At 36.4% G+C, this 13,556-nt stretch overlaps 2 protein-coding genes across 2 annotated transcripts; both read left to right on the top strand.

Moving 5' to 3' along the window:
- The first annotated feature begins 249 nt into the window (after window positions 1-249).
- On the top strand, window positions 250-5,475 carry acadm (acyl-CoA dehydrogenase medium chain). The gene is made up of 12 exons (XM_048164417.1): window positions 250-405; window positions 863-974; window positions 1,083-1,180; window positions 1,263-1,332; window positions 3,450-3,550; window positions 3,721-3,801; window positions 3,897-4,027; window positions 4,097-4,205; window positions 4,321-4,461; window positions 4,542-4,637; window positions 4,774-5,022; window positions 5,105-5,475. Exons 1-12 carry the CDS (start codon window positions 391-393, stop codon window positions 5,174-5,176), a joined length of 1,275 nt encoding a protein of 424 aa, XP_048020374.1. The 5' UTR covers window positions 250-390; the 3' UTR covers window positions 5,177-5,475.
- A 648-nt stretch (window positions 5,476-6,123) lies between these two features.
- Window positions 6,124-11,692, top strand: rabggtb (Rab geranylgeranyltransferase subunit beta). The gene is made up of 9 exons (XM_048164418.1): window positions 6,124-6,255; window positions 6,489-6,596; window positions 6,677-6,874; window positions 8,159-8,264; window positions 8,354-8,406; window positions 8,511-8,621; window positions 8,715-8,840; window positions 10,231-10,380; window positions 10,834-11,692. Exons 1-9 carry the CDS (start codon window positions 6,253-6,255, stop codon window positions 10,972-10,974), a joined length of 996 nt encoding a protein of 331 aa, XP_048020375.1. The 5' UTR covers window positions 6,124-6,252; the 3' UTR covers window positions 10,975-11,692.
- Window positions 11,693-13,556: the final 1,864 nt, after the last annotated feature.

The raw sequence follows: 13,556 nt of genomic DNA, 5'->3' as shown, positions 1-13,556 counted from the left end.
TTTTTTTTTATTATTCATTTTAAGTCATAACGTTTTTAAATCCCACTTTTTAAAATAAGCATAAGGATTATTTAAACAATTTAATTAAAATTGGATATATTAATAAATTAATTGATGACAGTGACGTATCGTAATTGAAGCAAGGGTTATTTCTTTAACAAAATATTTGATTAATGTTCTTGTGGACTTTTTTTTAAATAAATCTTGATAAACTGATCTAATATGTTTATCGTTGGTTATATAAAAAAAGTAGGGCAAAAGTCACTAGAGCGACGGTGCTTAATCACGTGATGAAACAGAGGTCGTTGATTGGTTGGTGCTTCATGATTTCTTTGTGGTGAACATTGTAAGGGCATTGAAGGATCTGAGTGCAGCCACTGAGAAATAGCGATGCTTTTTAATAAGGTATGTACGCATTTCTCTTGACATATTTGCGAACAGAATATATTTTGCATATGCATGACGTTTTATTCGTTTCAAATGTAAATTCTGGTGAGTTTGAGATAGCTAGCCTAGCGCTAGGCAGTTCGATTAACGTTAGCTGAATTCCTAGTGTATATTTCGTAGTGTACATTTCGAGATAATATCCATCTGGGTTCATGAAGTTTTCACAAACGTGATAGGGTTAATTAATCAATAAACGTATCTATAAACAAAGTGCTTGACAGGATATTACCTCATACTGCCATACTGTACTGCAAATATACAGTAACATACTCTTGCCAAACTCATTCTACTGTATATTAGAATTATAGTGATTTGATATTATTAAATTAAGATAGTGAATGAATGCAATAATATTGTATATTGGTTAGTTTGTGGATTATTTGAGTAGTTGACTTGTATAATCATTGTCCAACAGGTTTTGAGGGCAGGTGTTCGGACTGGACTCAGGTTTCAGAGTTCCGGCGCTCAAGCTAGTGCCAAAGCAGCGACTGCCACCTTGAAGGGAGCTCATGGAGGCTTCAGTTTTGGTATGTGTGATCATCCTCTGATTACAATGTTACTTAACCTCACCATGTTTTCAGAAATCCCAAGGCACCATTTCACCATCCCAACACACTATTCCTCAAATTTTACAGAATTTACTGACCAGCAGAAAGAGTTCCAGGAGTTGGCAAGAAAGTTTGCACGAGAGGAGATTGTCCCAGCTGCCGCATCATATGACAGAAGTGGGGAAGTAAGCTATTTAAATCTACCGGTCCGTCATATTACATATTTTTGATTTGCAAAAATTGTAATGGTTGATTTCCTCCTGGCAGTATCCATTTCCTCTCATTAAGAGAGCATGGGAGTTGGGTCTTATGAATGGACATATTCCAGAGGACTGTGGTAGGTACTTTAAGGTCCAAACCTAAAGACTGATGCCCAAAAATGATCATTCTGTCATTTTGCTCACCTTCATGTCATTCCAAGTGCAAACCTGTATGACTTTCATTTTTCCATTAAACATAAAAGGAGACATTACAATAATCTACTGATTGCTTGTTTCTATGCAATTATACCATAAAAGCATCATAAAAGTAGTCCATATATTTGGGTAAAGAACATCCTGACATTTAAGCTGAAATGCAGCGTAAAAGTCATGTGGAACCCTTTTATGATACTTTTATGGCAGGGGTTTTCAAAGTGGGGTGTGGGGCCGCAAGGGAGTGCTGGGGATACATGGAAATGTAAAATAATTAAATGTAAATGATTAAATATATATATATATATATATATATATATATATATATATAGTATATATATATATATATAGTATATATTTGTAGTAAATAGTAAAATATTTTCCAAATAATATTTTGACACATGATTCTTTTTTCACAGCACAAATTGAGTTTTTATTCAAGAAACTATAGAGGTGCCTTAAAGGATTAGTTCACTTCAGAATTAAAATTTCCTGATAATTTACTCACCCCCATGTCATCAAAGATGTTTATGTCTTTTTATCTTCAGTCGAAAAGAAATGAAGGTTTTTGAGGAACACATTCCAAGATTTTTCTCCATATAGTGGACTTCCCTGGGGTACAACAGGTTGAAACGATTGGTCATTTTCTAAAAAAAAAAAAAAAAAAAAAAAGAAATTATACTTTTACCGCAGTAGGGTGAAAAACTTTACCTTTTATTTTGTCAGACATCCCAACCTGCAAAAAGTCATTTCAGGGAGGTATCATAACCCCCCCCCCCCCCCCCCCCCCCCTATAGCTATAAGCTATAGGCATATGCAATTATTCGTTAATTATGTTTAAATATGTAGATTACTTTTACTATTTATATAAGCTGCTTATACTATTTATGTAAACTGCTTTTATTTATTTTCCATTGCAACTTTAAACAGGTCTAAGGAGTTTGTTGTTTTCATGTAGCCTTGGCAACTAGCCTGAATAATATGCACATGAAATGAAACTTGTCAACTCACCTCACTGATAATTGATTGGTTGATTTGCCGAAAAAGGCCATTCGGGATGCTCTCTGTCATACATGCGCTTCGCACACACGCACACACACACACACACGCAAGGTCTCTCTCTCGCTCCGTCTCCCTCTCTGCCGTGCGTGCGCTGGTTTGAAACACAGTCTCTATGCGCGCTCTTGCTCGCTCGCTCTTGATTCCGGGAGATTTTAACTAATTTGCGGGCATCAGGGAGCCGCTATCAATATGCGGGAGACTCCCGAACTTCCGGGAGACTTGGGATGTCTGTTTTGTAAAGGGCATTTGACTTAGTCTTTGCATGTTTGCTTTTTAGACACTGGATTGGTACCTCCACCTACATCACGCATGACCTTTCTAATGTGATTACGTAATGCGTGGCGCATCGCAGAGCTAGTGCAAGATGAGCATTTGTGGTTAAAAAGTAGATAATTTTTTTTTTTTTTTTTTTTTGTGGAAAATGACCAATCGTTTCACTAGACAAGACCCTTATTCCTTAGCTGGGATCATGTAGAGCCATTTGAAGCTGCACTGAAACTGAAATTTGGACCTTCAACCCGTTGGTCCCCACTGAAGTCCACTATATGGAGAAAATTCCTGGAAAGTTTTCCTCAGAAACCTTAATTTCTTTTCGACTAAAGAAAGAAAGACATGAACATCTTGGATGACATATGGGTGAGTAAATTATCAGGAAATTTTAATTCTGAAGCAAACTAATCCTTCAACTGCCTTTCAAATCTTAGCATGGGGATCCCTTGCTTGAGGGTGATCATATTTGGGGGTCTGTGGCATCTAAAAGATTTAAAACCCCTGCTTTTATGGTACTTTTTATGTCATTTTAGAGCTTGGCAGCTTCAGGCCTCCTTTTCTTTATATGAAAGTGAAGTACCCAAGATATTCTTAAAAATATATATATATTTTTGTTCCATGGAGGAAAGTAAGTCATAGGAGTTTGGATCAACATGAGCACAACTATTCCTTTAATTCTGACCATGTTGGATATTGCAATGTGTTCCAGGTGGAATGGGTCTGGGCATATTTGATGCCTGTCTCATCACAGAGGAGCTGGCCTTTGGCTGCACTGGTGTACAGACAGCCATTGAGGCAAACTCTCTGGGAGTGAGTGGTGTTTTATGACCTTTTTTTTTTTTTTTTTTTTTTTTTTTTTTTAGTGTGATTAATTTAATAATTATATTAAACGGTAATTTTTTACTGGGAAATTAACAGCTATTGTAAAATGCTAGAACTTATCATAGTTAGTTACATTTTTATGTGTCTTTCCTATGCAGCAAATGCCAGTCATTATTGCTGGTAATGATGCCCAGAAGAAGAAATATTTGGGCAGAATGACGGAAGAACCACTAATGTGTGTAAGTGTGTCATCATTTTTCTAATCATCAATATTTATGATTTATGAAGCGTTCCTTTAGCAATAGTAAGTAAGTACATAGACTCATTTTTGCAGGCGTACTGTGTGACCGAGCCAGGAGCAGGCTCTGATGTGGCTGCGATAAAGACCCGGGCTGTGAAGAAAGGAGACGAGTATGTGGTCAACGGTCAGAAAATGTGGATCACCAATGGAGGAAAAGCAAACTGGTAGGTGAACTGCTTCTTATTCATAATTGTTTTTGGGGCAATTCTAAACCTATTGGTTTGCATTTAAAGGTACTTCCTGCTGGCCCGCACGGATCCCGATCCAAAATGTCCTGCTAGCAAGGCTTTCACAGGCTTTGTTGTTGAAGCTGACACCCCAGGAGTCCAGCCTGGCAGAAAGGTAAAAGGTGCTGACAACTGCAGTCTGATGCACTCAGATGATACTTAAACACTATATTAATACCACTATGAGATTCTGCACTGTTTGCTTAAGTCTACATTCTCCTGTTCAACAGGAACTGAACATGGGCCAGAGATGCTCAGACACCAGGGGCATCACATTTGAGGATGTAAGAATCCCAAAAGAGAATGTTTTGATTGGAGAAGGAGCCGGCTTCAAGATTGCCATGGGTGCATTTGACAAGACCAGACCACCAGTAAGTGTCCTTTTTATTGCTAACAAATTGCAGATGGCTAATTCATAATGTCATCTCAACCATATCTTGATGCTTTTCAGGTGGCTGCCGGTGCAACGGGACTTGCACAGAGAGCACTGGAAGAGGCCACAAAGTACGCTTTGGAAAGAAAGACTTTTGGCAAGTTTATTGCAGAGGTAGGTGTCTGTTTCAGTAGACATGTTTGACAACCTAAACTGATACTATGAAGTTAATACAGTACATTCTAAAATAAATCTACTTAATTCTACAATATTAATAACGAATACGCTGCGTCTGTTTTCCGACCCCCAGCACCAGGCAGTGTCATTCCTTCTGGCTGAAATGGCCATGAAAGTGGAGCTTGCTAGGATGGCCTATCAGAGAGCAGCTTGGGAAGTGGACGAGGGTCGCAGGAACACCTACTATGCTTCGATTGCCAAGGCCTTTGCCGGAGACATTGCAAACCAGTGTGCCACTGATGCCGTCCAGATCTTTGGTGGGAACGGTTTCAATAGTGAATATCCTGTGGAGAAGCTGATGAGAGATGCTAAGATTTACCAGGTAAGGATTGGAGACCTTTATTAATTTGTTCATTTGTAAAGATGCTAAAATTTGATTAATGGCTTATTATCTGAATCCACAGATTTATGAAGGGACTGCTCAAATCCAAAGGCTCATCATCTCAAGAGAACTTCTTGGGAGATTCAAACAGTGAACCTGTAAACCCAGGACTTCCATGCCAAGAGCTGATCGTTTGGTTTAGCTTCTTTTGTACATGATGATGTATTTGATATAATAGATCTCAGGATTGTATCTAACAGATTGTAAATTGCCTATACAGAACTCAAGTTGCCTTATGTCATATCAGCATGCCTTGCCGTCTTTGTTTTTGTAGTGTTGAACAAGTAAGTTGATGAGATGTTAAGATGAACAAAGTAGTTACTGAGCACGTCCTCATTTTTTTTAAATGAATTATGTCCTCAAAATAAAAATAAATAATCTACCATGAAAAAATGTTAGTCATTTTCTTGACCAAATGATTTGGCCAGTAATAGAAACTGTATTATTGACATTTTAATTACAAACTGCAACTGTGCAACCTTATATGATTTTCCCCCTTTACGGAAAGTGTAATAAAAGTTATGATACTCAAGAAGTAACATCATTTGGATCCACACAAGGTTGAGTAAACAAGTTAACTGCATTTGTCAAGACTTTTGTTACCAAAGATATTGCAAGAAAGAAAAAATGATCAAAGGAATAATATTCTTTAATTTATTCGAAATAAAAACATTAATCAGTAAACCAACATTTAGACCCAACCTAGATGTCGCCATTGAGTGATAACTTTAATTTTAGAAATGTTTTTTAATTTCGTATGTGTGAATTTTTTTGTTTACTGAATATTTATTATTAGAAAAAATCCCACAAATCACAATTTTAAATTGTATTTAAACATGTCTAAAATTTTACTAACAGCATTGCATAAACATAAAAACGGCTAATATAAAACTAGTGACAGTATTTTAATTTTTCTGGGAAAAAATGGTAAGCACTTTCTTTGCTTTGTGACACAATGACATTATATTTAATATAATATAATATAAAAAACAATAAATATTCACGTAAACGTCCGTTTAGAAGTTGCGATTTGCAAAATCGCATAACGTCCCCGTTAAATGCGTTCTGTCCTTCATGAGCACCCGTAGAAATGACGAAATATGTGATGATGTAAAATGTGTGTGACTGCTGAAGTAAGCCTGTAGTCCACTCTCTTGCTTCTCCACCAGAATGGTAATGTAAAACACACCACTTTGCTTTTATAGTTATTTAATTGTGTATCAATGTTTCCCCATAAAGAAAGGGCATGCGATTGCGAAGAAAACATTAGAAGAGGAGAGCGATATTAGCATAAACATGTCATGGCATCCGCCCAGTCAGTTCAGCAGTTTACAGTCTAAACTGAAATGAATGTATCAGACTGCAGTTTCTGAGCTTATTGTGATGACAGCTACTTTATCTCGCAGGGAACCCAGGTTAAAGACGTGATCATTAAACCTGATGCTCCAAACACTCTCCTCCTGGACAAGCATGCAGACTATATTGCTGCCTATGGCTCCAAGAAGGATGATTATGTAAGTTGTTGGCTTATAAAAAGCCCAAAATGATTGCCCTTCAATAAATAATTTAAACTGGAGGTTAATTCCTCCTGCAGGAGTACACGCTGTCAGAGTACCTGAGAATGAGTGGCATCTACTGGGGCCTGACAGTAATGGACCTGATGGGTCAGCTCTCTCGAATGAACCGTGAGGAGATCATAGACTTCATCAAGTCCTGTCAGCATGACTGTGGAGGCATCAGCGCCAGCATCGGCCACGACCCACACCTCCTCTACACCCTCAGTGCTGTACAGGTCAGTAGGAATCAGTGTGTAACTACAGTTGCGATAGACTTTTTTCCCCTTATTGTGACATCCAAGTGAAACAGCTTTTTGAACTAGAAAAAAATGTAGGGCGGGACTTGATTTTGTTCATCAGGAATTGATGAGTTAAAGGTGCCCTAGATTCAAAAATTGAATTTACCTCGGCATAGTTAAATAACAAGAGTTCAGTACATGGAAAAGACATACAGTGAGTCTCAAACTCCATTGTTTCCTCCTTCTTATATAAATCTCATTTGTTTAAAAGACCTCAGAAGAACAGGCGAATCTCAACATAACACCAACTGTTATGTAACAGTCGGGATCATTAATATGTGCGACCCCAATATTTGCATATGCCAGCCCATGTTCCCAACATTATGAAAGGCATTAAACAAGGGCAGCCAGTAAAGTCTGGATCTGTGCACAGCTGAATCAACAGACTAGGTAAGCAAGCAAGGACAATAGCAAAAAATGGCAGATGGAGCAATAATAACTGACATGATTCATGATAACATGATATTTTTAGTGATATTTGTAAATTGTCTTTCTAAATGTTTCGTTAGCATGTTGCTAATGTACTGTTAAATGTGGTTAAAGTTACCATCGTTTCTTACTGTATTCGCGGAGACAAGAGCCGTCGTTATTTTCATTATTAAACACTTGCAGTCTGTATAATGCATAAACACAACTTCATTCTTTATAAATCTCTCCAACAGTGTAGCATTAGCCGTTAGCCATGGAGCACAGCCTCAAACTCATTCAGAATCAATGTAAACATCAAAATAAACACTGTACTTACGCGATTAGACATGCTGCATGACGAACACTTTGTAAAGATCCATTTTGAGGGTTATATTAGCTGTTTGAACTTTTTTTATGTTGTTTAAGGCAAGCGCGAGCTCTTGGGGCGTGGAGCACGAGATTTAAAGGGCCACACACCCTGAATCGGCTCATTTCTAATTATGCCCCAAAATAGGCAGTTAAAAAAATGAATTAAAAAAAATCTATGGGGTATTTTGAGCTGAAACTTCACAGACACTTTCAGGGGACACCTTAGACTTGTATTACATCTTTTTAAAAAAAGTTCTAGGGCACCTTTATAACTATGTTTTTTTGTTGTTATACAAATGGTAGTCAGTGCACCAAAAACATGGCTTTATCATAGTACATTTTGGATAATTTCTAATAAAATACATTCCATAGAAGGCAACCATAATGATTAATAAATGGCTGTACAAAATGGTTTATGGGAAAAATGGTTGTTACCCCCTTTAGATCCTGTCCTTGTACGATAGCATTAATGTCATTGATGTGGACAAAGTGGTGGACTATGTTAGACGACTGCAGCAGGAGGACGGCTCATTCGCTGGGGACAAATGGGGTACATTTATATTCTTTTTCTGTCTTTAGTGAAATAAACATTTAAATGTTACATGACTACATAAAGGACTGTTTTTTTCCCCGTAACAGGTGAAATAGATACACGGTTTTCCTTTTGTGCGGTTGCGACGTTGGCACTACTGGTCTGAATTATTTTGTATTTAATGTTATATTTAATTGCATTAATGGTGTTTCCTGCAAGCTTTGATGGTTTTAAATGCATATAACAAGACAAATTTTTGTGTAGGGGAAGTTGGATGCGATCAACATGGACAAGGCTGTTCAGTTTGTGCTGTCCTGTATGAACTTTGATGGTGGGTTTGGTTGTAGGCCTGGTTCAGAGTCTCATGCTGGTCAGGTGAGATTTTTGAGGTATTTTATGCCCCTTTTTTTAGTGTATTTGTAAGTGATGCTCTGTGTCTCAGTCATGTTTTTCTCATCCTGTCTCCAGATTTACTGCTGCACAGGTTTCTTGTCCGTCACTGGGCAGCTTCATCAAGTAAATGCAGATCTGTTGGGCTGGTGGCTCTGTGAAAGACAGTTGCCGTCAGGAGGCCTGAATGGGAGACCAGAGAAGGTAAGATGTCTTGTAGATCATAGGTATTAAAGGGTTAGTTCACCCAAAAATGATAATTCTGTCATTAAAGGATTAGTTCACTTTCAAATAAAATTTTCCTGATAATTGACTCACCCCCATGTCATCCAAGATGTTCATGTCTTTCTTTCTTCAGTCGAAAAGAAATTAAGGTTTTTGATGAAAACATTCCAGGATTATTCTCCTTATAGTGGACTTCAGTGGCCACCAAACGGTTGAAGGTCAAAATTATAGTTTTTTTATCACTCATAGACAGCAATTTAACCACCACTTTCAAAGTCCAGAAAGGTACTAAAGACATCGTTAAAATAGTCACTGCAGTGGTTCAAACTTAAGTTTATGAAACGATGAGAATACTTTTTGTGCGCATAAACAAAAATAACAACTTTATGCAATAATATCTTCTCTTCTGTGTCATTCTCCTCCTTTGTTTATGTCGTCCAGTGCTTCCAGGTTCTACATCAGAACGCCGGCTCATTATTGGCCGGCTCCTGTGTCAGCATCACACGCATGTGTCGTGCTGCTCACGTGAACAGTGTCATTTTGTTTTTGTGCACAAAGCGTATTTTTGTCTTTTCCTAAAATTAAGGTTGAACCACTGCAGTCACATGGACTATTTTTTTGATGTCTTTAGTACCTTTCTGGATTTTAAAAGTGGTGGTTAAATTGCTGTCTATGGGGGATAAAAAACCTCTCGGAATTCATCAAATATATCTTAATTTGTGTTCCGAAGATGAACGAAGGTTTTACGGGTGTGGTATAACATGAGGGTGAGTAATGAATGACAGAAATTTCATTTTTGGGTGAACTAACCCTTTAATGAAGAATAATTTTGTTAATTAAAATAATATAAAAGGGCTTAAAGAATAAAAATGAAATGGTATTACAAATGAAATTACATTAGTTCTCATATTTTCAATCAATGCTGCATAGTATGATTTAATTTCCCAAATCTTCTAATCTATTACAAATCTTTTGACCATCAGGAAGAAACCATCTGATCCAGTCATTGTTGTGGGATTATAAATAGTACAATTTGTGGTGTGAAAACTGTACCTTATAGCCTATTGAAACTAATTTAAAAAAGTATTAAAAATTAAATTTAATTAAATTAAAGATAATTAAACTAATTATAAAAAATATTTTAAATATTTTTTAAAAATCAGATTAAACTAAATCAGATTAGATTAAATTAAAACTATTTGTACACCATAAAACTAAACTGAAATTGACCAAATAAATAAACAAAATAAAAATTAATGATATATATATATATATATATATATATATATATATATATCCTAGATACTCTTTTATATCTGATGGCATATGCAACTGTGGATGATTTTATTTTATTTTTTTCTGATTTCAGCTGCCTGATGTCTGCTATTCCTGGTGGGTTCTTGCATCTTTGAAGATCATTGGCAGAATTCACTGGATTGACAAAGCAAAACTGCGCAATTTTATTCTTGCTTGCCAGGATGAAGAGACCGGAGGCTTCGCTGACAGGCCTGGAGACATGGTAAACTCTGCATAACCTGATTTCACCAAGTGCCACATGTTCCTCTATCAACATCTTTGTTGATCCTGGAAAGACATTCCAATCAACCAATCAGATTTTAGGTACAAGTTTACAGTTCATGTCAAGTTTAGGCATACAACCAGGGTTAGGTATTAATTAATCTGTTGTTTCCCTCAGATTTAAGGAATATGTTATGGGTAGAGTCAGGTTTAGGGGTAGGGATAGGGTTAGGTATAAATTTTTGGACAGCAATGTTGTTCCAGGATCAACAAAATATGATGACCCGGGAATGTGTCTAACTCTGCAAAATCAGGACCTGCGTAAGCTCTATAGATTTTGTCACATGAAATTTTGCATATGCATTAATATTTTGCAAGTTCTATAGGACTTACCTTTCTTTAAACAGATATGTTATGAGTATAATGTATATTTCTCTTTTGTTTTTCTGTCCAGGTGGATCCTTTCCACACACTGTTTGGTGTGGCTGGTCTGTCTTTGCTGGGAGATGAGCAGATCAAACCGGTGAACCCTGTGTTTTGCATGCCTGAGGATGTGCTTCAGAGAATTGGCCTTCAACCAGACTTGCTGAGCTGAGTTTAAATTTTCAGCATGACGGTTTTACTCTTGTCCTTCACCTGCACAGTCAGCCCAGTTTTGAAATGAGCAAACTGTGGAAAGCTGTCATCTTCAACTAACAGTCGGCACTCTGCTTACAGGGACCAAGGAAAGACATTGTGTGCTTTAGTTCAGAGATTTGTTCTGGTCATCATGTATAGGCACAATCTTACAGAGCTTACTTCCGTTAATAGGCTTTCTTTCTTTAAAGATGCTAGTCGAAGAGGTACATCTGGTATTATTACAGCTTTCACTGTGTACCAAAACATAACTTTATTTATATGACTAATTCAGCAGGTCACTTTTTGGTATGAATCAAGAACATTTAGTTGGTGAGAGTAGAGATCACTCATTCATCTCTGGCTTTTCCAAAGTGAGTACGCAAGACTAACATTTACATGTTACATAAGTTTCATGCATGTAATTCATTTTATGTCCATATTCTCTTACTGTAGTTTGTTCACATCAATCATCAAAGTTTTGTTAGTCCTCACATCCCTAAAACATTCTTAATAACTATTGTGCGACCATTTTAAAAGTCACGTTTGGTTTGCAGCTGCTGTTATTATTGAGATTTGGCAGAGAGTGTTTCAGTTGTGGTATGAATGATGACATTTTCTCTCATTCTGGCATTGATACCAGTGTGTGAACATGCCTGTGGTGTGGGATGGAATAAATGTGATGTTAAAATCAAAAACTTGTGATTTTTGCTTCATTAGTGTAATTTGGATAATTCATTGTCAGGTGTTAATCTGTCGATGCTCATCACCCCTATGGCTTCTGACACTGATTGTAATGAGATTTCAGTGGCCTGATGTTGACTTTCCTCAGTGTTTATGCTTTTCTAGGTTAGAAATGTGCATCATATAAAACTGTTAAACTGTATTGACTACCAGTTTTAGTCAATCAAGTTTTGAATGCCACACAAATTATCTTATGATGTTGTGTTTACTAAAATTCAGTTCAAAATAGGCTTTTCACACAGTGCTTTAAAGTTGTATTCATATCTGCTATTAGTAAAAAAGTAAAAAATCTGTAAAAGTATATGCACACATATTTGGAAACGTGAAGAGTCAATCAAAACCCCTGACTGATTTGCAGAAACAAACACAAGGGTTGTTAGGCTACGCTGAATCCCCACTGGCTCTCATTACAACCTGTTCAGAGTGCGAGAGACAGGGACGTGCACAGGAATTTTGAGGGGCAGTTGCTCTGACCTAAAAAAAAAGGGCACCCCCCACAAAAAAAAAAAAAAAAAACCTCATGGGCTATATGAAGGACTGAGAATAACCGCGGTATAAGCAGAATAATTGACTCCACTTCGAGTCGTGACCGAATCACGACCTCAGGTGTGCATTATTTTTCTAATATTTCAACGGCCCGTCGTCAATTATTCCTTACTTGAATCACAGCTTAAATAGTGTTTTGACATCGACAACCCTTGCATTTTACCTGCGTCTAGTTAACTTTCTTTCGCTTCTCGGGTCGACATTAACACACTGACAAAATTATATTCAGAATTTAACATTTTTAAATTTTTTTAAATTTTTATACCACTTTTTAATGTGTGATTGTGTAAAGGTTTTCACGAGATACCAACGTTTCGCGATGGCGGTAAAGTTAGTTTAACGTTTGACATTCGTCAGACATTCGGTTTCATACCCAATTAAACTCTAAGCACATTTCACGTTTTCAGCCCAAACCAACTCAGATATGCATAAAGAAATGTCCTTTGCATTGCACAAGGCTTAATTTCACCAAATAAAATATATAATAATTAGCCCTATAAATCAATTAAACAATTTAACTATATGACATTATGATATCAAACTAATGGTAAAATGTTCAGAAAAATATCCCCTTTATTGCACAAGGCTCTGTTTTTGGAAAAATTAGCATTTCACTTATTTTATAATAATTTTTTTTATTATTTAAATGTATACAATACTGTAAATCCATTAAACCACAACACCATTTGACCTGAAAGTATCAAACCAACTGTAAATTACTCAGAATATTATTCTCTATGATGCACAAGGCTTATTTTCCAGAGTAATAATCTGGTATTTCTCATATACAGTACTAAACCCATTTATATCCATTAAACTACAACACCGTTTGACCTAAAACTGTCAAACCAACTGCAAATTACTCAGAATATTATTCTCTATGATGCACAAGGCTTGTTTTCCAGATTAATAATCTGGTGATTCTATATTCAGATTATTAATCTGGTGTTTCTTATATACAGTACTGTACCCATTTAAATCCATTAAACTACAACACTGTTTGGCCTAAAACTGTCAAACCAACTGCAAATTACTCAGAATATTATTCTCTATGATGCACAAGGCTTGTTTTCCAGATTAATAATCTGGTGATTTTATATTCAGATTATTAATCTGGTGTTTCTTATATACAGTACTGTAAACCCATTTAAATCCATTAAACTACAACACTGTTTGGCCTAAAACTGTCAAACCAACTGCAAATTACTCAGAATATTATTCTCTATGATGCACAAGGCTTGTTTTCTAGATTAATAATCTGGTATTTTTTAT

Source organism: Megalobrama amblycephala, linkage group LG17 (genome assembly GCF_018812025.1).
Source record: "Megalobrama amblycephala isolate DHTTF-2021 linkage group LG17, ASM1881202v1, whole genome shotgun sequence".
NCBI lineage: Eukaryota > Metazoa > Chordata > Actinopteri > Cypriniformes > Xenocyprididae > Megalobrama > Megalobrama amblycephala.
Note: the sequence above shows the minus strand (reverse complement) of the source record. Positions and strands in the feature narration are given on the sequence as shown.

Bases quoted from the DNA above. Each gene is read 5' to 3' on its own strand.
- acadm (XM_048164417.1), top strand. The intron at 1,181-1,262 runs GTAAGCTATTTA...TCCTCCTGGCAG, and splicing joins CATATGACAGAAGTGGGGAA to TATCCATTTCCTCTCATTAA. The intron at 4,462-4,541 runs GTAAGTGTCCTT...GATGCTTTTCAG, and splicing joins TTGACAAGACCAGACCACCA to GTGGCTGCCGGTGCAACGGG.
- rabggtb (XM_048164418.1), top strand. The intron at 6,597-6,676 runs GTAAGTTGTTGG...TTCCTCCTGCAG, and splicing joins GCTCCAAGAAGGATGATTAT to GAGTACACGCTGTCAGAGTA. The intron at 8,407-8,510 runs GTCTGAATTATT...ATTTTTGTGTAG, and splicing joins TTGCGACGTTGGCACTACTG to GGGAAGTTGGATGCGATCAA.